General features: G+C 33.9%; 2 protein-coding genes across 7 annotated transcripts in view; one reads left to right on the top strand and one right to left on the bottom strand.

Moving 5' to 3' along the window:
- The window catches only part of LOC126850239 (segmentation protein cap'n'collar), a 95,836-nt gene that overhangs the window by 15,547 nt on the left and 57,526 nt on the right, over positions 1-22,763 (bottom strand). For 5 of the 6 annotated variants that reach the window (XM_050593015.1, XM_050593012.1, XM_050593014.1 and 2 more), the window contains 3 exons: positions 22,329-22,535; positions 10,203-10,437; positions 9,535-9,759 (listed from right to left, as the gene is read on the bottom strand). In XM_050593015.1, the coding sequence (XP_050448972.1) occupies positions 9,535-9,759; positions 10,203-10,437; positions 22,329-22,535 (667 nt within the window). The remainder of the gene's footprint in view (positions 1-9,534; positions 9,760-10,202; positions 10,438-22,328; positions 22,536-22,763) is intronic. The other variant, XM_050593013.1, reaches the window with a different exon arrangement.
- LOC126850253 (ATP-dependent RNA helicase vasa) lies at positions 4,408-8,703 on the top strand. Its single transcript, XM_050593066.1, has 4 exons — positions 4,408-4,594; positions 6,065-6,138; positions 6,259-8,172; positions 8,373-8,703. Exons 2-4 carry the CDS (start codon positions 6,073-6,075, stop codon positions 8,442-8,444), a joined length of 2,052 nt encoding a protein of 683 aa, XP_050449023.1. The 5' UTR covers positions 4,408-4,594; positions 6,065-6,072; the 3' UTR covers positions 8,445-8,703.

Here is a 22,763-nt window from a genome sequence, read left to right as displayed (position 1 = left end):
GGATGTGTGTAGAATCATATTATTTATCTTTTATTTTTTATTCTGTATTTAGCCTTGGACATAATTCTTAATTTCACGTTGCATACGGCTCAAAATATGCGCATAATTAGATGTTTAAAAAATATGATTAACATGTTTTTCTATTTTGTATTTCGAATACTCTTGAAAATTTATCGTTTCAATCTCTTCTCCGAAATCAAATCTCGTATTAGGTTTCTCGCTTGTCAACGAAAAATATACGTAACAGCGTCGAATGTCTCGAAAATGTTTATAAGGCGGGCATGCTCTTATAAACTGCCGATAAGCTAAACAAACTAAACAAGCTAAAGATCCCAATAATAGCCAACCTTACAATGACGATTTAATGCTGTAAAAATATTCAAACTTATCCTTTGTGAATCAATGGACACATGGAGAGAAATAAAGTTATATTCAAAACTTCACGGGCTATAACTATATGCGACAAATTTTTAATTTTCTTGGATATCTTCCATTCTTCTATTTTTACAATTCCAGTGATCTTGTTCCTAAATATTCCTCTTTTAAATAATAATATCAAATTGCATACTTAATTTTGATGTAGTTCCATATAAAAGAAAGAAAATTTTTTTTATCTAATTTTAAAATATAATAATTATTTCAATTTCTTTTGTACTTATGAAAGTGCTCTGTAATTTATTTATTTAGCACAATAATTTCTTCTTTTTATGATGACTCTCAAAATATATATATTAGTCTTCTTTTTCACTATTCAAAAATTGTTGATTGCCTTTATTATGTGCGAGTATAGATATTGTGAGAAATGCGTAGAAGTTTCAAAGTTGATCGATTGACACTTTGTGACATTCTTTCGAAGTTGCCGATTCACGTGTCATGAATATGTATTTACAAGCGGCGTCATTCATTGAACTATGGCGGCTTATAGTTTTATTGCGTTGACCCGTTTAATGGAATCGTTCGAAACGAATGTGACCGCACTCACGGGAACGAGCATTGTATTAATTGTCGAGGACGCGGTTGCGCACAGGATACTAATTGTCCTCGAATGGTGCACATAATTATATTCTCGCATGCTTTAGTCACCGTGCCGAAAAGATCTCGGCATTCATATTTATCGAGCGTGGAGAAATGCGCAAACACCGACCGTATAATCGCCTGACTCGTGTGATTACTACGATCAGTTATAATTAATATTACACGAAGTGTACTCCGAAAAAAGAGAGAATTAGAGAGAGAGAGAGAGATTCCGCGCGTTTTTCTTTACTAGAAGCTAAAAATTCGGAGAATAAAAAAATCTGTTCAATGTCAAAATGCGAACGATTTTTGAGTCGTGAGCAGAAGATTATAGATTTTTGGAGAATTTTTATTTATCAAAAAAGAACATAATTTCAAAAGGTAACTGTTTCCGAAATCATATCTGCAATTTCCTTCCTCGTATACAAGATATTTTAATCTTATTTTTGATATGCTCTATTGCACCGTCGTGCAAATGTTCTAAGAAAAACATGCACCTGAAGGTCGCAAAATTTATTGCATCTAGGTACAGTTGAAGCATCGCGATCACATGGTTATACTGCGCAACACCTGGATTGTAGAGACGCACGTGGAATGTGCCTCGAAGTTTAAAATAGCGATAAATTACGTCAAGCAAAAATTATGTTAAGGCAATATACTATCATCTGTCGCGTTCCTTAATATCTATAAAAATCATTACTGACTCGTTCCGAGCACGAACACTCGCGATGATTCAAATTCCGAATGGATCGGATATCGATAATCGAGTGCATATTTATAATGGTTTAAAATGAGATGTGCCGATTGAAAATTCTACGGTTTTCGCGAATGTATTTGGCTGCACGAAGCGCGACCTCGATTTTCACAACACGTGTCTTTTTTGCGAAAAAACACATAGTATAGGAAATCACGGTGACATGTAATTTGACATTTTCGAAAGCGTGATGACTGTAGTTTACTGCAAAATAAAGATGCTCGAATCAAGATTTAACTAATCCATCATTCTCAGTTATAAAATGAAATTTCAATGAATTTCTTTAATCTTATAATTTATCGAATATTATATATCAATACTATAAATTTAATATTGCAAAATTTTTAGAATATAGTAAAGTTAAATCACACATGTTGCACTGGCCGCATTCTAATCCAAATGTTTCAACTATGAGGATCCGGTGATAACGAGAATATCACGACAATATAATAAGCATATCGGATATCGGATATTTCGTGTCTCAGTAGCGAGTCGCGCGCGTGTCGCAAAACTTCGGATGACGGTACGTTACTGGAAACTGGGCTCCCTATCACTCCGCATAGCGACATGATGTTCTTCCTCTTTCCTTCGTCTCTTACACTGTGAGACACCTACACTTATAGTATCTCACGCGTGCATTGCATGGCTACATATATCACCCGCATCACATGTTTATATATACATCCTTGTTGCGAGTGACGTATACGTCTGATAACACGAAAATATGATTATGGTTTATTTGCTAATGACGTATGTGTCATTATAATTATTTATTTATTTTTGTCTTCATTATCCGCATCAAAGAGAATATTTTCGATAAGGCAATTAAGAAATTTCGAATGATTAACGTCAATATTAACAATCTATTGATGTGATAAGTAAATCATTAAAACTGATTTATAATATTCAAGAGTGTGTAATTCAATACGCGTAAAATAATCTATGAAATATGAGAGACCGTTATATATTACATGTAGTAATCGTTCGAGAATAACAGACATAAATTTCACTATGAGAATATTACTACTGAAAAGGAAAATAATGAAGGCGCCTGTTACAAATTTGACCGTTATTGTATGGAAATTTAGGAAATCGATGCCACAATGATTGCGTCATTATCAACACACATTCAACAAATTAATATATATGACTGTCGAAAGATATATATATTGCTCATTTATATTATATACGTTAAATTATTCATCACGACATAATAGCGTTTTCAGATATTAATTAAATGTGTCTTTTATATAGTCTTTGCTCGTATAAACTAAAATTAATATTTAATTATACAAAGAGAAATTCTATTCCATTAGACACATTTGCTATTCGAAATATAATATGTGTGTACCTTGCTTGTCTCAAATCATATATATTAAATTCTGAAAAAAAACGGCGCAATATTTTAAATGTATGTGATAGTCGAAATTTATTAAAATTTATTTTATATATATAACCACACGAAGAAAATAACTTTTTTATAATTATGAAAATAAATATAAATTATTATCACATGAAGGTACAATAAACTTTTCACGGATATCGCAACGATAGACTTTCTATTAGATTTGCCTTACATGTTTACATAAATTTTAATGTGGCATTTTTTTCAGTTATAAGCACAATGGGCAATTTTGCAGATCACCAGTTTGATACTAGTTGCTTTTATCGTGCTTATATTCACGTTCTGGACAAAGGTGCTTTGAGAAGAACAATACGAGACTCGAAGGTGCGATAGGAAATGACTCAGCGTTTATATATTAAGTGACAACTGCGCGTGTGCGATAACAAACTCGTAAATATGATGCAAAATTAAATTAATGACAGAAGAATATTTAGTCTTAATTTGTTTTAATACTTTAAAGTGGTACACGACATAGTGAATTATAAATGTCTTCAAATTACTGTCTCGAAATAATACAAAAATGTATTAATATTTTATATAAACATGTATATAAAACATACATATATGTAAAACATGAGAAATATAATAATAAATAATATTTATAAATATCATTTTTTTTTTTTGTTTTACTAAAAAGCGTTCGTAAAAGCGTTATTACGAACACATTGTATATATACACATGAGGATTAGTAATAGAATACGGATTATTTTACGACATTATGAGAAAAAAATATAAAACTTTTTCTACTCTATCTGATTTTCGCTTGTGTCCTTCACGATACCGACATATCATGAATGTTGTTATTCACTTTCTTATAATTCTTAGATTCATAGTAAAATACACGAATAAATTATTTCATTTTATAAATTTAATATCCGTTATTATAAAAGATTATAACCGCATTTTAAAAAATTTTAATAGAAAAGCTTGCAAAAAATTAATGATAAATGTTTCTTTCAGATGAGATAGTATCGAATTGATAAATTATTAAAAATTTTTCATAACATATTTTGATTTTTGTAGATTTATTTATTAAAAAAGTCAAAGATTTTTTTATTGCTCACTCTCTCTCTCTGGACAGTATCGATCAAAGGCGCCGTTATGAGTTACGATATTGATAAACATACGCTTGGAACCCGGAACAGATAACAGATCTTGCTTTGTGTCTGTACGATCAAGTAAAGAGAAGGAAGGGATGAGCCGCGTAAGGCGCATGCGCATGCCGGTTCTCTCTGCAGCTGATAGCTGATCTCTCGAGAAGCGCCACACAACGGCAGTACGCAGTTCGCGGCAGTAGTGCTTTGTTGTAGTTTTCGTATATTCAACTGTGCTATTTTGATCTCTACACGATTAATCATTGATTGATTCGTGAGAAAAGACACGGAGAATATCCTGACCAGTATCAACGGAGACGGACAAGGTACGTAAGTGAGCGGGAAAGCAATGCTGCGTCTCATCTCGGCCATGTTAGCCGGAATGCTTTGTAATCGATCCTTTATCACGTGGTACATTAATTACGCATTAAAATAGCGTCAACGCGTAATATTTGCCGATGATGAGATGTTTGAGACGTTTTAAACTAATTGCGAATGCAATTTTCTCGCGATTCAGTATAAAGTACACGATACTAAATTAGTCGTAAAATAATACCGGCGTTGTCGGTTACAAAAGCAAGCCGATACTTGCATTGTTCTTTGTCTAAATTCTAAATCGTAGAATCCTAGCTAGGAGTAACGCGCGCCACATTTCTACATTCCAATCCATTGATATATCGACTTATTTATATGGGGAGCAATCCATATAGTTATTTGAAAATGTTTTTGCTCGATTCCAGCCTTTTTTTCTCAGTTATTCTGCTATAAGCAGTCTGGAGCAACTAAGAAGATAAATTTTGATATTTTACGGCAGAGCAAAAAAATCAGAAATTTTTTAATATTAAAAGATCGAAAATAAAATGATACTGTCGAAATATAAAATGATCTAATCGTTAGAGAAATAATACATTTATATTCGTATTTTATTTAAAAGATATCTATATTATATATACAAGTATATAGAATATAATGTTATAAAATTGAAGCGGAAATTGCTGCGGTTGATATCTTGCTCGCGATTATACTTTGCTAGTTCGCGATATATTTTTTTTTTTCATATTTTTGTTTCTTCAACGCATATTTCTAAGCAAAAACTCTGTGTACAAAAATACAAAGAACTAGTGCAACTTTTTAGGCATTACCAAGTTATAATAGAAAATATGTGATATTAGTGATTTAGTAAATTTGTGTTAAGTGTTGACTCTAAAATATCTTGATTTTTTATAAGGCAATCTTATAATTTTTACTATAAATAATAAAAATTATTTAAATAGTCTTTCTATATTTTCATACATTATTTTGTGTAATATTCGTGCATTTAATAAAATGAAAAATGGTTATGAAATATTAATAAAATGTTTACATATAAATATATGTACACACAATTGCAAAATATTACTGTGTAATTTTTTAGAAATAATATAAATCTAAATTGATTTATTTACATTTATTTATTAGCAAACATAGATAAAGTAAAATACTATTATTTGTTATATAATTTAGATTGAATATGATATTGTAATTATCATTTTACTTTTTCATAATTTATGTCAAATTATTATTATATTAAATTATTTTATTACTTTATACCCAATTGTTTTGTAGTACAATTTATAGGAAATAAAATTTTTTTATATTTTTCATATTAAAAAACGTGTTAAAAAACAATCTAATATATTTAGTAATTATATATGTATTATTAAATTAAAATATTTTAGAGTTATATATTAACTACATTTTATTTATGCATGTTAAATATATTTACATGCTAAATGTATTTGTAATTATGACAATAGGCAACAAGATGACTGAAGAACAGTGGGGAATTAATGATATGGACTTTTCGCAGCCACCAGTGAACACGTCCTCGGTAAGAATATGATTTTAAATAATTTTTACATACAATTGAGATATATGTTAATTATATAAATAAAAATTGATAAAAAATAAATTAATTAATCATTAATGTTAACATCCTGTTTATATATAGTTTGATGAAGGACGTGCTCCTTCTCATGGTAAAGGACGTGGCACAATTCCATACAACAACAATGATACAAATGGCTCTGTAGGAAGGCATAATTCCTATAATGGAAAAACAGATGACTATCAGGAAAGTTATGGTGATAATACTTTTAATGAAAATAATGGATTTGAAGGTAATGATAGCAAAAGATTTGGAGGAGGCAACAGACGACAAGACAACGATAGACCACGTTATGGAAATAATAGAGGTGACAGCAACGATGGAAATGATCGTAGGTGGCAAGGCAATAGAGATAGAAACAATAGTAGGCAAAATAGAGATAACAATGGCGAAACTGAGGGTAATAGGTATGATGGAAATTATCAGAACGATAGAAAGGACAGACCAAGAAGAGATAGAGATGATAATAGAGGTGGAAGAAGTGGCGGTTATAGTAGGAATAGAGATGGTGATGAAGAAAACAATGATAGGCAAAACAGAGGGCGCAGAGGAAACGATAATAAAGAAGGGAATAATGAAGATGAACCAAAAAAAAGGGAAATTTATATTCCACCAGAGCAACCTAATGACGACAGTTTATTTGGAAATGACGTGTCAGTAGGAATAAATTTTGATAAATACGATGACATTGAAGTAAAAGTATCCGGTGAGAACGCACCGCGACCGATGCAATCCTTTAATCAGTCTGGCTTGAGATCTATCTTGTTGGATAATATTAAGAAATCTGGTTATACAAAACCTACTCCTGTTCAAAAGTATGCCATTCCGATTATAATGAGCGGCCGTGATTTGATGGCTTGTGCGCAAACAGGTTCAGGCAAAACTGCGGCATTTGTACTTCCTATTCTACACACTCTGTTGGAAAATCCAAGAGATTTAATTACATCAGGCACTTCCTGCGAACCACAAGTAATTATTATATCACCCACACGCGAGCTTACTTTGCAGATTTATCAACAGGTCAAGAAATTTTCCTTGAGCTCTATCTTACGCTCTGAGGTTGCTTACGGAGGAACATCAGTTATTCATCAGAGAGATAAATTATTTGCCGGTTGTAACATTTTAGTCGCGACACCAGGTAGATTATTGGATTTCATTGGAAAAGGCAGAATTAAACTTTCTTCTTTACGTTTTTTTGTATTGGATGAGGCTGATCGAATGCTGGATATGGGCTTTCTACCCGATATCGAAAAAATAGTGGATCATGAGACAATGGTGCCTGCAGAGGAAAGACAGACTCTTATGTTTTCTGCTACCTTCCCGAATGAGATACAAGAGCTTGCAAGTCGATTTTTGAAGAATTATTTATTCCTTGCCGTTGGAATCGTAGGTGGTGCTTGTGCTGATGTAGAACAGAATTTTTATCAAGCATCTGGTCAACCCGAGAAACGAAAATTACTGAAAGAGATTCTAGAGAAACAAAGTCAGATGGGAAGTTTAAAAGGTACTTTAGTATTTGTTGAGCAAAAGAGACACACAGATTTCATCGCTGCTTTCTTGTCGGAGAGCAATTTTCCGACGACTAGTATACATGGCGATAGATTGCAGAGAGAACGAGAAGAAGCTCTATCCGATTTTAAACGAGGAAAAATGTCGATTTTGGTAGCTACGGCGGTTGCTGCGCGAGGCTTGGACATTAAAAATGTCGCTCATGTAATTAACTTTGACTTACCGAAGACAATCGACGAATATGTTCATAGAATTGGACGAACTGGACGTGTGGGAAACCGCGGCAAAGCGACTTCATTCTTCGACCCAAATCAGGATATGCCACTCACTGGTGATTTGATTAAAATTTTGAAACAAGCTGATCAAGCGATACCTGGCTGGTTAGAATCTGGTGGTGGTGGCGGTAGCAGAACCTTTGCGCCAGGAAGAGGATCAGGAAGAAGGTTCGGCGGGGAGGATATCAGAGGCGTAAGTAATATTATTTGCAATGTAGATTTCTGATTGAATGTCGATAAAGCAATTTGATTTTGTTATACTCGATAACTTTGCTACTGAATAGTGAAAATACTTGATTACAAAAGAAGAATGCAATTGGATCAAATTGGAAATTGTAATAAATATTAGATATAATTAGATATATATAAATAGGATTTACTAATTTTTTACAGAACAATGATACATATGGAGATGACGTTGGTTATGCACCTCCTATACCAGCTGAACCAGAAGAAGTATGGTAGAGTCGTACATGTCTCCTATTTTATATAAATTACTACCCATTTTCTTTAATTTCAAAAAATATGATAGATTCTACAAAGAATATGTAGACAAAAACATATTAGACTGATGATAATTATTTTCCATTTTTTTAGTTTACTATATTATTTCGTTATATTCGTATTATGTTTCTTAAAGGGAGAAAGAATTTAAAACTCATTCAGATTTTTATATTACTACCTCAGTGTTTCACACAGACATAAATTTAACTATATATTATATATATATATATATATATATATATATATATATATATATATATATATGTATGTTCATAGTTATTTCCAATAGCTAAATTTTAAATTACATACTAAAGATATGTGAAAAATGTTAGATTACATGCATTTACTTATATTAATATATTATATTATTTATTTATATTACTTTTCAAGTAATATAAATAAATAATGTAATATATTATACGAAAAAAATGTATATTACTGAATAGGACAAAATTATGTTTCTTTTTTTTTCTTTAATCATAACCAAAATAGTCCATGTGATATTGTAAGGTTAATTATTTATCTTTGTGATAAGTAATTATAATGATAGTTTACGAAACAATGTGATTATGTTTTCTTTTGATGTTATTATATTTTTATACATTATAATAAAAATATGATCTTATACAAACTTTATACTTTAATAATAAAACACTTTCTATGGAAATATTTTTCAATAAATTTCAATATATTTATTTTTAGGTTCTATATAGTAATAGAAATTAATATATTATTATTATTAATTATATAATGCTTTAATGTACATAGCGAGCGCGAATATACTTTGCTGAGCAAGAGATGTAAATGAAAATTGTGTTAAAAAACGGTTATAAACATGTTTTAAGTTTCAATTCGATCCAATTTATTAATTATTAAATTGCGGTTTTCCAAATTGTATAATTAAAAATATGCTATTATGTGTGAATAACATATTTAAGAATTTTCAAGTTCTCTCTGTTCTTTAAATTTTACATTATTAAAAAAGTGAGATTTTATTTTTTTTAATTTCTTTAAATTAAGATAATGATATATAAATGGTTATAGTACTTACCATCATTCATGGCCATATCCATCAGGTGCAAATCCTCATCGTTGAGTAAAGATGAAAGAAATCCGTCAGTAGTTTGGTTGATAGAATCTGTTGTCGGTGTATGATAATACATCATATCGCTAGGTTCAGATTTATAAGTCGCGCCATTCTCAGCACCCATTGGTTCGCTACTATTTGTCAAATTCATTGATGTTGCCACAGCTGATCCCAGGTTCGATGACCCACCTGTAACAGTGAGCAGTTTAGTTCAGACAAAGAAATTTCTTAGATGACATTTTAGATTATCGCATTCACTATTTTCTTTGTTATAAAATTGATGATCGACTAATATTTATATATACATTTTATACATATGTATATATATATATACATATGTACATAACTAAGGTGTGTAATATGAATATATAAATATATGTAAACGATTTTGAATCACATATTTTAAAGATAATAAAAGTTTGCACATTAGATTTTGCGCTGACAGAGGAAATGTTTTGACTAAAAATAATTTTACGTTTCTGATGTACACACATCATATATTAGCTTAATTTTAATTTATATTGCAGAACTTTGCTGTTACATTAGAGATAATAGAGAGAAAGAGAGAGAGAGAATAGCACATTTAATATAAATTAGAAATGAAACTTTTGTACAACCTTAACAATACTCACCCACATTGTGATAAGGTCCGGTCGAATTTAAATCTCCAACCGGAGGTGCTAAGGTAGGATTGTGGAGCAATACGTTACGTTGCGCCTCGTAATGACTGTGACTTATGCCGTGTCCTGGATATCCAGAATGAGCTGGATGTGCGAAATGATCCGGTGCTCCCGGTAGGGATAACAAAGATGCGAGATCTTGCCACCGCTGTTCCATGCTCATCGCTCGCATAAATGGCATGCGACCCTGGAATGAATAAATTTGGGATTAAAAAAAAAACATTCATAAAAAATAAATAATTGTAATGCTTCTCTTTTTTTACAATAAGTATATTATTGATAATTATTTAAATATTTAAAAAAAAAAATTTGTTTTAGCATATATATTTTGCCTGTATTAATATTATTGAAATTTTATATAATGTGATATGTAATATAACATCTGTTATTTTTATTCTCTTACAAGAATTAAAGCTTTACAATTTTGAAATCGTTTCAGAAATCTTATCACGACTATATGCAATTAATTGCAATTTCATTAAATTATTGATAAAAATTGATAAATTTCATTCGTATTTAATCAATATCTATAAAATTGTACGCATGATTTTTGAACCTCGTATCAATTATCTTATTTTGTAAATCTTACTATAATAGAATCGAACATCCATCGATTGGATGTCACGCAAGAAGAACTTCGTAGCCGTCGTGCCTGTCAAATGTCAACCAGGTAGACATCAGAGAATTCCAAGGAGACAGGAACCCCGCTGATCGCGTAGGTGTTGGTTGCAGGTAGGATTGGTAAAGGATATTAATAATAGCGGTACTACGTGTCAAAAAGTATCCTTTTCCTCTTGTAAGGGCGTGCGTCAATCGTGATCGCGTGTCAATTGATATAGGAATTATGATGGGCGAAATTAATGATTTAAAAACGCGGGACTACGTTTTATAGGTAGCCAATAATAACACATTATTGGCCGGATTATTAAAATTTCATTTGTTAATAAAATAATATAATAGACTTTTCCAAAAATGTAGAGTTACAATATTCCCTTTTCATGTACATTCTATCAATATGTGCAAAATTATACAAAAGCATGGTAAAAAACGTATAAATTAATACATCAATCTCTTATTACAGATGAATAATAAGCATCTCATTAGCATTTTTTGTTTCTTGTACGCTTGTTAAGAGCACGGCATAACAGGAAATACGGAATTACCTACTATTTTTCTCTTTCTCTCTCTCTCTCTCTAGAGACGCGTGTTTATTCTATCGAGAAAAGAAAATCTACAAACTTCACATATGATTCAAGAATAAGAAATCTCGATATACGAAGAGAATCCCGATTTGTCCGTTAATTGTAAGAGAAGTCTCACGCGAACGCGTGTATACTTTCACGAAAATTTCTTTCCGTTCGCAACAGCAAATCGGAGGAGAAGGAGAAAAGATTCAGAAGTTGCGTCTCGCGGCGTAAGTACGGTAGTGCTGCTGCCGAGGGTACGTACCCAACAACCAGCGCCTTAATGCACACAGGTATTGTCGCTAATGCGCTGGAGCGCAAGAAGAAGATGAATAGGGAAGAGCGCTGCCGTTGGCTGGCTGTGCGCGCTGGGCCTGTTGGATTGTTGTTCGCGGGCGCATCAATCAGAGTCGAGCCGGTGCAATCTGTCGAGCGCGACGCCTTTAAGGTGATTCTCGCTTGTCAGCGCATCTGCCGGCCTGTGTAGGCCGCGCAGAAATGTAGGACGGAGAAGAGGACTTTTGTTCCACGGCGATTTGTCGTACGGCGCGACGCCGGCGCGCACCGCGCGTTTCTAATGACCGGACTTTACGGCTCATCCTGGTTCGACGTAACGGCCGTGATTGAGTTATAGGAAAAAAAATGCGTGCGCCGCGTTTAAGCCTGTCTCTCTTTCTCTTTTCGTCTCGGTAAAGAGGCGACGATTACCGTCCACGACGCGAACGACGTCGTGCGACGGCTTTCCGCCGTCATTGCCGGACGCGACTTCCAGTTTTCAATCATCGCCGGGAATACACGGAATTCGTTATAGCTCGCGGCGGATTAATCCATGACGGAGTGGTTAACGGATGCTGTCCGCGTTACGAGGAATTGGAGTTCTCGCGGATGTTACACTAATTTGAGCACATAAAGATTGGAGAAATCTTTAATTAGCAGTTTATTATCATCAATCTTTTATGTCTCTTTTATTTTAAGGCAATATATCGTTATTTATTCATATACATATATCTTGCGTGATAAAATATAAAATCATAATGTAGACTATTAATTTCGCGATTTCACGAAGCATGATTTATCGAACAGCCGTTAGGACTGCTCGACATAGCGTTTGCTTTGATGAATTCACGTCTTGAATTGGTATCTATACGAGTGCGGTAAACGAACGTTGTGTCGCATTCCTCCATAGCTACTGGCGCTTATGATTTATGTACCACAACACAGTACACATAGTGTCTCGTATACAACACAGGTACATGTGCGTACCTCGCGTCTGTATACACGATCTCGCTTCACGGTGTAGAATCGTATGAATCTGCGAGAGGCTGCGAGGAAAGATATCTGTGCGCTGGCAGATGTTTGAAACGCGCTGTCGAGGACTCGCTAGATTTCTTCCGAGATCTCTCTCCCTCTCTTTATCCCCTTTTACCCCTCTGCAGCTATGTGCTCTTTTTCTACTTCTACTCATTAATATCGCAATATATTTCATCAAATCCATTAGAGGAATTCAGAAACAGATACAAGGTTCGTACGAAATTGATTTTACTTCGATTCATTAAAAAGCATATTTATCGTATATTTTTATATTATCATTTATCGTACTATAATCTTGAGATATGTTTCCAATGAAAATACTATTGGTATGAGGTTGTATTAATACTGTAATGATTATATTAGATATTTGAAATAACCACTTTAATTACCGACAACTGTTAATAAAACAAGCCATGCAAATATTTGAATTAGCAGGTTTATCGTATTTTTCGTTTATCGTTAGATCTGCTTTCGAGAAATATCTGCTTCCTTTCTTTTTCTGTTTAAAGTGCTATAAAATGCGATCAGTCTCTTCCTTTAGAATCGCGCGTCTGCAATTTTGTTTTTATTCCGCCTATAACATCACGATGTGCACGAGCGGCAACGAAGCTATTTCGATCTATTTGACAGTGATCAACTAACCGCTTGACACCTGCCATCGCCATCGTTAACCTACCGGTCTCTCTACGGTCCTCGATCAGTTACTCCGAGTTACCTACTTTTCACCTCAACACGTCGCATGTGTTTTCGTACGTGACTGCTGGCAAAGCTCGTTTCTGTCACGAAGGTTGTGAATGAAAATATTGATGGATACGGATTCACAACCCTCACCCTTTATGTACATCGTGGTATGTGGAAAATATTTTATCTATCTTTCGATTTGTTCGCTAACAATAAGTCGAAAAATTTTCCCAGGCCTTCGACGATCATATACGAATATCTGTAACGCCCGTTCGATCTTATTTAAGAATATGTATAGTGATTGTGTATGATAAGATATTTTTTAATTAAGTAAATAAAAAAAAAAAACCGCGCGAAACATTGAAAATTGCATCGGAGCACTGTATTCAAGCGCCGATATCTTGTCGCGTCTGTTGTCTTTGTTGCATCCATGCATGTGGCCTCAATGACCATACGAAGACAGAAATTCGTTTCACACATCCTAGATAGACCTGGTACGGAGGCGCATTATGCATTTCACAGCGCATAAGTCCAGCAGCTGCTTGGAATCTTGGCGAACGGAACGGACTGCGACGCCCCGTCGCGTTTCTTGGTTCTTGGTGAAAATTGCCCGGTCGGGGTGCGCGTATGTAGGAATTTATGGGCGACAGAAGTGCGCTAAAAACTTAACTTTCTCGCGAGACTTCTAAAATTGACGCGCATCAAGGATTTTACGCGAACATACGTTTGCATCGCAATAAAATTTTATAGATGGAGAATATTTGCATTATAGCGATTTAACTGAATAACTCGAGATATGATTGCAATTATCTTCAAATTATCTAAATCAATAAATTTAATAATTTAATAATAAATAATAAATAAATAATAATAAATTTGTTTAATAGAGCAATAATATAAACACGTTGATACTTTCATTTAAAAAATAAATAAGAAAGTATTAAAAAGTCATTAAATAATTCAAACTATCAAACTTAATATTTTGAAGAAACCGATGTTAAAAGTGAAGAAAGAAAAATATTGTACAGACATGTGTGAACACGTAGACAATTTCTTCTGTTTAATTATATCGCGTATTCAATAAATGCCGGATGTTACGTGTACCATTTTGTTGAAACATACCGGCGGATGACCGGAAACGACTACCTCCGTAATGCGTCACCGGCAAAACATAAGTAATTAAAGATACGCGAGAAAGACGTGCACATTACCCATGATCGCCAATGTAATCTTACGACTAATGGACAAAGATATTAATTATGATTCATTCGGATTCATAGTCATCGGATTAATGCATACTGGCGTGGGTTATACCATGGGTTTGCGCTCGCGCCAAGTTCTCCAGCTATCGCCACAAGTGTATCCTAATGTCCGAGCAGCATCTGCATTCTCCCTTCGTCCTTCTCATTTCCATATCGCGCATCCCGTTTCTCTTATTAATTTCATCTTACGGCTCCTCTCCGACTTCGCAATCCACCACCGGCTCGTTTCTTCGTCTCCTTCGTTTCTATCTCGCGTATTGCCTTCTCTCACGATCTTCTTTCTCTTACTCCTTTATCTTCGCGTTCGCCCCCTTCTCTCCTCCCCGATCCTCTGTCTGCCGACTTTCTTCCCTCTCGATTCGTAACTCGGTGTTATGCGTAAATATTGTTCGGCGGTCCAAGGATACTTGGAGGGCTCTCCTTCGGCGCTCGAGGTTCTAAGCAAATATTCAAGTACTACGGCAAATAACGCGCTACCGGCCCGCTCATGAGGCCTAGCAAATCTTTGTGCAAAGATATATACGACGAAGAAGACCACGGTCAATCACGGTCAAAGGTCATCCGCTAGTTTTTCACTTCTTCGATTACAAGATCGAACCTTGCGACTCTGCAATATGATCATTATCCAACAGTTCCGACGAACACTGATAATGATAATTCGCCGATATTGCTTGACTGACTACATTCCATATCATTATCTACGTTAGCGATCATGCTTCATTATCGAGTTTCTTTCGAATCTAAATAATCTATTTAAATAATCTAATCTAAAGAAGCTATATAATCCATATCCTTTAGATCATGTTTGTGTGAATATAAGGTAATAAATTATTTATGCTCATTATATATTATGATTTATGCATATCTTCATAGAAGCACTTATTTTTTTTATAATTTCCAGTTTCATACTATAATAAGAAAAAAAACAAAACATTTTATCGATTTCCATTTTGTCGCTTCAAATGGATAAAACGATTTATTACTGAATAATTTTACAGAAATTTATTGCGATTAAATTCTAATAAAAAACGCCCGAGGTAATTTTCTTAATAACGCTATATTATATGCATTGATAGCATAATTCATAGTCTTTCCAATATAACTGAATAATTAATGGATTTATTTTAACAAAATATTTATAAAGATTAAGTTAGAGAAAAAGATCAGAAAATGAGATAATATCAACATATTCCATTCCACGAAAATAAAATATGTATACCATTTTCATTCTTAACGACTTTTTGTTGCCAAGATATTTTAATTATTTTTCATATTGCTATTTTTTCTGTATTTGTCAGGCCCTGCAGGTGCATGGTAACGGTAATTATTATCACATCTTGACATATTCGAGTTCATTCTCTCATTATTTATATGGAACTAAGACGTTCTATGTTACCCGCAGGCGAACATTTACCTTCTGTATGCCTTTGTGTGCTTAATTACTAATTACTTTTTTATAATTTATTCTTCTACTGCACTGCGCAATTTAAATGTTTTTTCCGTCGACTTGTAGCAATGGATAAATATATTTTAAGTTTTGCATATCAAATAATTAAATAAGATAAGTAGCAATTGTAAAAAAGCGGGTGTATTTCTTCGCAGTTATATAATTTATACTTGGAAACTAATCACAAAAACAGTTTCGTGGCACATTTAAAAGAGACACAGTGTAACTTAGTTATATCTTTCTAAATTTCAATTTTGCATGAAAAACTTTACTGTGAAATCTATCGTGATTTTTTTCTCAGAGCGCAATGTTTAGCAAAATAAAAAAAAATTTTTGGAGCGGTGACTTGATGACGACAGATTGATATTGATCTTGGTCGCGGTTTAAATAGAAAGTCGCCACTGTAATCCATAAGAGATAATCCGCTAAAAGCGGGTCGGTCCGCTTAATTACGACTTAAAACACCGGGAGGTCCTACTGTTGTCAAAACTGCGGCTTTGACCACTTGGAGCTTTCAGCCTCTTCAGACTCTGAGATCGTAAGATTTCGAATGAAAAGGCAGAAGGTACCTGTCGAATTCCTATTTCTTTACCACCTGCTTTCTAGAGAGAGTTTTGGTTCGGAATTTTTTGAAGCATTTATTTTATCGGATATAGTAAATGGAATTATTAATTGTCTATTCATCACAAATAGATATGATTTTCATCTTTATGTTTTCTCAATTTAAGCAAAATGTTTGTTTTTTTTTTTCATTTTGTAAGAAAAAAAAACAGAGAGAGATCTGTGATTTAATCAACTATTGTATATTCAAACATCTTTCAAAATCTATTCGATCTACAAAACTTGTATAAGAAAAAAAAATTATTGCATAATGTATAAAGAATATATGTAATAAAGTTCAATTAAATGTCAAGTCTCCTTTATACAATACAGAGTTCTTACATATGCACAAGTATATTTAAAGTTGCAAGTTTTCTAGACCTTGAAATGCAAATAACCTGTAGTTTCTACACGTGTACTGTACTATGAACTGCCTTCGACAGAAGCAGATCGCACAAAAAAAAAAAACTTGCGCCAAGTTGAAGCGATATCGCACATACCTAAGGCACTAGTTTTTGTAGAACAAGCACGCCGTTCTCCTCGAAAATAAAAGGAACCGACGATGATATGATGTCGGAACGTGTGTCATCCAACTGTAGTGAGTCGCATTACGTGTTCGTCGTTTGTATCTCGATGTATACGGTAACATGTAGCAATTATAGGTGACTGAGGTCAGTGTTAATACGACGGTCGCGTGAGAGAGGAGCTCCAAAAATGATATGGCTCGCGAGCGGCGACGGCGCGGTTTTCTTGCGTAAGCCTTCCACATAATACGCACGACACATCCTTCCCCGTAGGCAAAGGTCCCGGGCATAGGAATATATTAATTTAGTGTACTCATTACGTATTGAAAGAGACCCGCGCCGAGTAATACTCCTCCGGCGGCGGTTGCGTTGTAATGACAGTTCTACACGCGCGTATGCGGGATGCAAGGTCGCACGAGACTGATATATATGCATATATCTAAGTGTACATATGTGTTTGCGCGCGCGCATGTAAAAGTTATTCCGAAAACCAGTTTCAGCGGGATGTTGAATAATTTTTTGATATCCACTGTGAAATCATTAGAATTATAAATAATTGAAGTTCATTAAGAAAAAAAAAATACGCCATTCTGAACAGCAATATTGATCCTTTAAATTTTGATCACAGATTTGCACCTAACATAATTTTTTGTAATGTGTATAGATGTGACAAGTTTTTACTACTTTTATTTAAAAAAAATTGAGAGATTTGCCTCTAGCTATTGTAACCCAAGTTTTTACTTTAAAAAGAAAAGTCAAGAGATTTGCAATCAATGTAGCTATTATATAGTGGTAACGAGTTTTTACTACTTTTATTAAAAAAAAAAAAGTCGAAAGATCTCTTTACATAAAATATAACTTGCCTTATTATCGCTATAAATTTTATGTCCAAAATGCGTTTTATTCTTTTGATGCAATTTTTCTCACCCCGTTTAATAGAATTTTTTGATATATAAATATACATTTTATTGTAGAAAAAACATACATTATGATTCTAGAATTAATTGCGAACACAGTCCGCCTCGTTAAATATTTTCAATTATTATAATCTAATGTCTTTTTTTTTCCCATAAAACCTTGTTCGCAAGACCTTGCGCTAATCTTTGTCTCCTACTACTTCACTAACTTAGCGCACGAGTGTATGTATCGTATCTGTTATCGCATTATATATTTTTATTTGGTTATCATGATAAGTATTGTGCAATTAGTGTAATCTACCTGAAAAAGACCTTCGTCCAATATCAGACTCCAACATTCTGTATTCCCTTGGCACGAGTACTCGCTGGTTTGCGGATGTGATTTAACGAAGACTTGCTGCACGTCATTCATGTGTATCTTCTTCACTCGAAATTATGAATTAGACACGAGAATACGCAGTCTTCGTATTGACATTAAATTAACTAAATATTATAACAATTTTCTTTTTCTTAATGAATTTCCACCTTTTGGTAAAAATTGCACAACTAATCGTCGTAAAATTTAATTAATTTCAATCAGTTATGATTTTTACTAACACACTGTGTTGTGTTATTACAGAAGGTATTATTTTTGCATTGAGGCGAAAATCTTATTCCAGCAATTCTGTGATGTACAACATATCATCTTGAAAAGCATGAAGCTAAGATTTGTGTATTCAACGTGGGCGGCCTCATGGAGTGATCGTGAGAAGGGTGTCTTGGTCTCGTTCAAATCAGTTCGAATTTCATATAAGCGGTGCGTTTTATAGAGATTGTCATTATATTAGCTTTATCACTCTCATCGCATGTAGTTTAATCTTAAATTCGATATCTTACTCATCAGTTTAGTATTCATGTAACGCTGAAATTTGTAAAATCACAAACTTTGTAAAAGAGTAACTATCTCATCAAGCAAAGAAAGCCGGGACGAACTGATCGCGGTAGTTCAACGTTCTCATTTTGTAACCAGTTTTCCATTGACTATACGAGTGTTCTTCCGGTGATAGTATGTGGGCGAGAAACTTGGTATCTTCAAGAAGGCGTGATCCTAGCGTCTACTTCTTCTTAACTGGAAGAACAATTCCGACACCACACTATCGCGGTAAAATCGCACTTAGTTCGGAAGGAATCTTTCGGAACCGCTTATCGCGCCTGTCTGTGAAACGGATATTCACCGATGAAATCGCCTCTTCTCGGGCGCGCGTGTACCTGCCTTTTCCGCTAGGTTCGCGTTCACTTCCAACCGCGTGTCGTCCGTCGAGTGTCAGCGCCGACGGCCAGGATCACAAACATTGCGATCGCGTCTACTGCAGTCCATGGTAGTAGGGGCTCATGCTATCTCTCCCATTGGCGGGTCTTTTCAGATGTGTTCCTCCACGTGTACGCGAAGAAGTCCTGTACATATGTACGCGTTGCGTCACGTTTCCTTGCTGGATGAATTCGCCGCGGACTATTCGGATAGGTCATTGTCACGATCAGCTCCTTCTACAACGATGTGATTTCCCGACGGAATGCATTGATTGCATGCCCCCGGTAAGAGCATCGGAAATCAAATCCGGGGAATTGTCTACTTTCTCAGAAGTTTCCGTGATTTCTGCGTTTTTGTATCCCGTATCATCAGTTTTTTCTTTCGAAAAGTTATACTTCATATGTACTTTGTTAACTCGCTAACGCACCCGCTGACGATTTTCGTGATCCGAGGCACAATTTAATTACTTCGTTTTTTGCATACTATTAAATTTTATTTATGTATGTACAAATATATGAATGTATCAAATCAATGAATATATTAAAATATTCGTCTTTCTCTATGTACAAATAATTTTAAAAGCAAAGGCAAAGATAAGCTTATTTTTCACTACACTATTCCTGTTTTTAAAATTCTGGATTATTGAAAAAAAATATCAAGATGATTATCACGTAATATACAGCTCTATGCAATATTTGTATCAGCAGTGATATCTTTAGATTGCTACGCAATTGATCTGTCAAGTGTGATGCAATAATTATATACTTCTGCAATAATTACGTATTTCTGCAAGATATTAGTTTCTGTATATACAAAAATAATTAAATAATAATGACGTTATTGTATCATTATAATTAATAATTGTCGATTATAAAATATAAAAGTATTTGTGCTAAAGTGTAAAAAAACGAATAGCATATTTTCATAAACTATTATTATCTCTGTTTTATATAACGTGGAACTTTCCAATTCTTTCTACTTTCAAATCTTCCTTTAATTTTATATATAAATTTTCCGTATATTATTACATATTCTTTTTATTATATTTAATGTTTTTACAAATATGCAAATACGTAGATTTTGAGATTGTATCAAAAAATAATATTCTTGTTACGTAGGAAGTACGATATCGAATTTAATATCTATTGCGTTTGAAAGGTTCCTTTCGAGCATTATACTCACAGCATTGCCAAGATACTGTGTGATAAAACATGATTTATACTTTATAGTTTATAAAATGCCAAACAAAACAGACGACTTACAAAGCACCGAGTTCACGCGCATTCTAATAACCGCGATCTATTCAAATAGTAGAACTTGTTCCCCGCGAGTGCAATAAAATTCTATAACGCTATAAAGCGATATAATGAGCAAGAAATAATCTTAATATTAAACATGTCAAGTAATATGTTTCATAAATAAAGTGTTGCAAATGATAATAAGTCCGAGTAATAACAAGCATGGAAGAAAATTTTAAAAAAATTTAATTCTTTGAGAAAGAGATACAAAGAGTATCTCTTTATCAAAACATATCTATTTATTAAAAAAATGTTTTATGGTTAATAACCGATCATGGCAGACGGTAAGTTATTTCTCAAGAATATGATTATCATTGCTAACTGTCATTAAACGATAAATAAATAATAATTACTTGTTTGTTATAACACTATACAGTGAGTAAAGTGTTATTGATGGTAAGTCATCGATGAACTGTCTCAAGAAAAATGATATCGCGGCAATCAGGCTGCGTAAAATATAAAGTAAAGACCAAAAGTGATAATTGTAATCAAGCCTTTTGCGAAGTGTAAAAATATATCGCGCGAATCTGCGAAAACAACTGCCATTGAAAGACAAACATGCTGGTCAAATATACTGTGAGAATAATTTTAAATGTTTTTCTTGAAACAAGACCTTTGTTTATATACTTGTTTGTTTATATTTTGCTTATTTTTCAGTCGCATCACCGTAATATAATAATAACAAATGTAAGAAAAATTAAAGTTTACACAAAATTTTTCTCTAAAAAGTATAAATTGCGAAAACGAGATCCATTTTTAATATATCCATCATCTCGTTACATTAAAATGCGTACTAATTTATGATATGTAATTATCTGGCCTCCGAAAGGGGGTGTGGAACCACAGGAATGGAGCCGCACGAGAGTTTTTGTGGTCGACGCTGTAAAGATTGTCCCCGTTTATGGACCGTAAACGCCGCTCCAACTGCGCGGCTTTACGCGTCGTTCTTATCTTCTCGACGTTTGTTTCCTACTTCGTATATCACCGCTGCCCCTCGCGGTATCACACCGTGAGCCTCTCATTAACGGAATGTCGAAAAATCACAAATGCCGTGGCCACTCTCGGCGATTATACCGCGGCTTTCATCGTTCCTCCAAACGCATATATTGCGTTAACAACGTTTATAAGATGATATAAAAGTTAATTTAGCTAAACATGTTATCACCTGAGCAATTTTTCAGATAAACTGCGATCATATTTAAACGTACAAACATAAATGTGTACGTTGCAGAACGACTTAGAATAAAATTAAAATTCTATAAATGTTATTTACACAATATGAAAAATATTTAAAAATGTATTAAGCGACATCGGAGAATTATTATTAAGAAGATGATAATTCAACATCCACTCATTCAGAAAACGAGACAGCTCATTAGACAAGATAGTCTTTCATTGATTTATTCACGCGACATTGTATATGTATATGTTTAATAGGAAGCCTATGTGTACTTTGTACATAAATCATTATATTGTCGTAATCATGATGACATTGTGTATGTAGTAATGAGAGGCGCCGGTAAACATTCTAATCTACAGGGGCAATGAAATCAGAGTCGCACGTACCTGGAAGGAGCGGTGGTGTGGATGATGGGGATGATGAAATTGCGGTGTGTGAATCATGTCGCCGGTCTCGGGATCCTCGCACCTGGATGACTTCGCGACCTCGCCGTTACTCGAGGTGGTGATGGACGCGTCGTCCTCTGCACTTGCGGAGTCTACGGCAGTAGCCGCTTTCTTCTTCTTCTTCTTTTTCACTTCTGACTTTGTTTCCTAATAATCAATCTTTACATAGTAATCCCGACATCGCCAAGAACACGACATTGATAACGCAAGATAAAAAAAAAACCAGCGTGCTTTATTCAATGTACATTAACGCGCTTTTTTCTTGACAAGAGATTCAGTTGAATAAGAGTTTGTTACAGAAAATTATAACTTTATACCTGCAAGGGAAAGTATCTTATACCTTATATGTTTGGCTAACACACAAATTCTAGCCGA

This window comes from Cataglyphis hispanica, chromosome 6, assembly GCF_021464435.1.
Source record: "Cataglyphis hispanica isolate Lineage 1 chromosome 6, ULB_Chis1_1.0, whole genome shotgun sequence".
Classification (NCBI taxonomy): Eukaryota; Metazoa; Arthropoda; class Insecta; order Hymenoptera; family Formicidae; genus Cataglyphis; species Cataglyphis hispanica.
The sequence above is the reverse complement of the archived record's forward strand: the minus strand, read 5'-3'. Positions and strand labels throughout refer to the sequence as shown.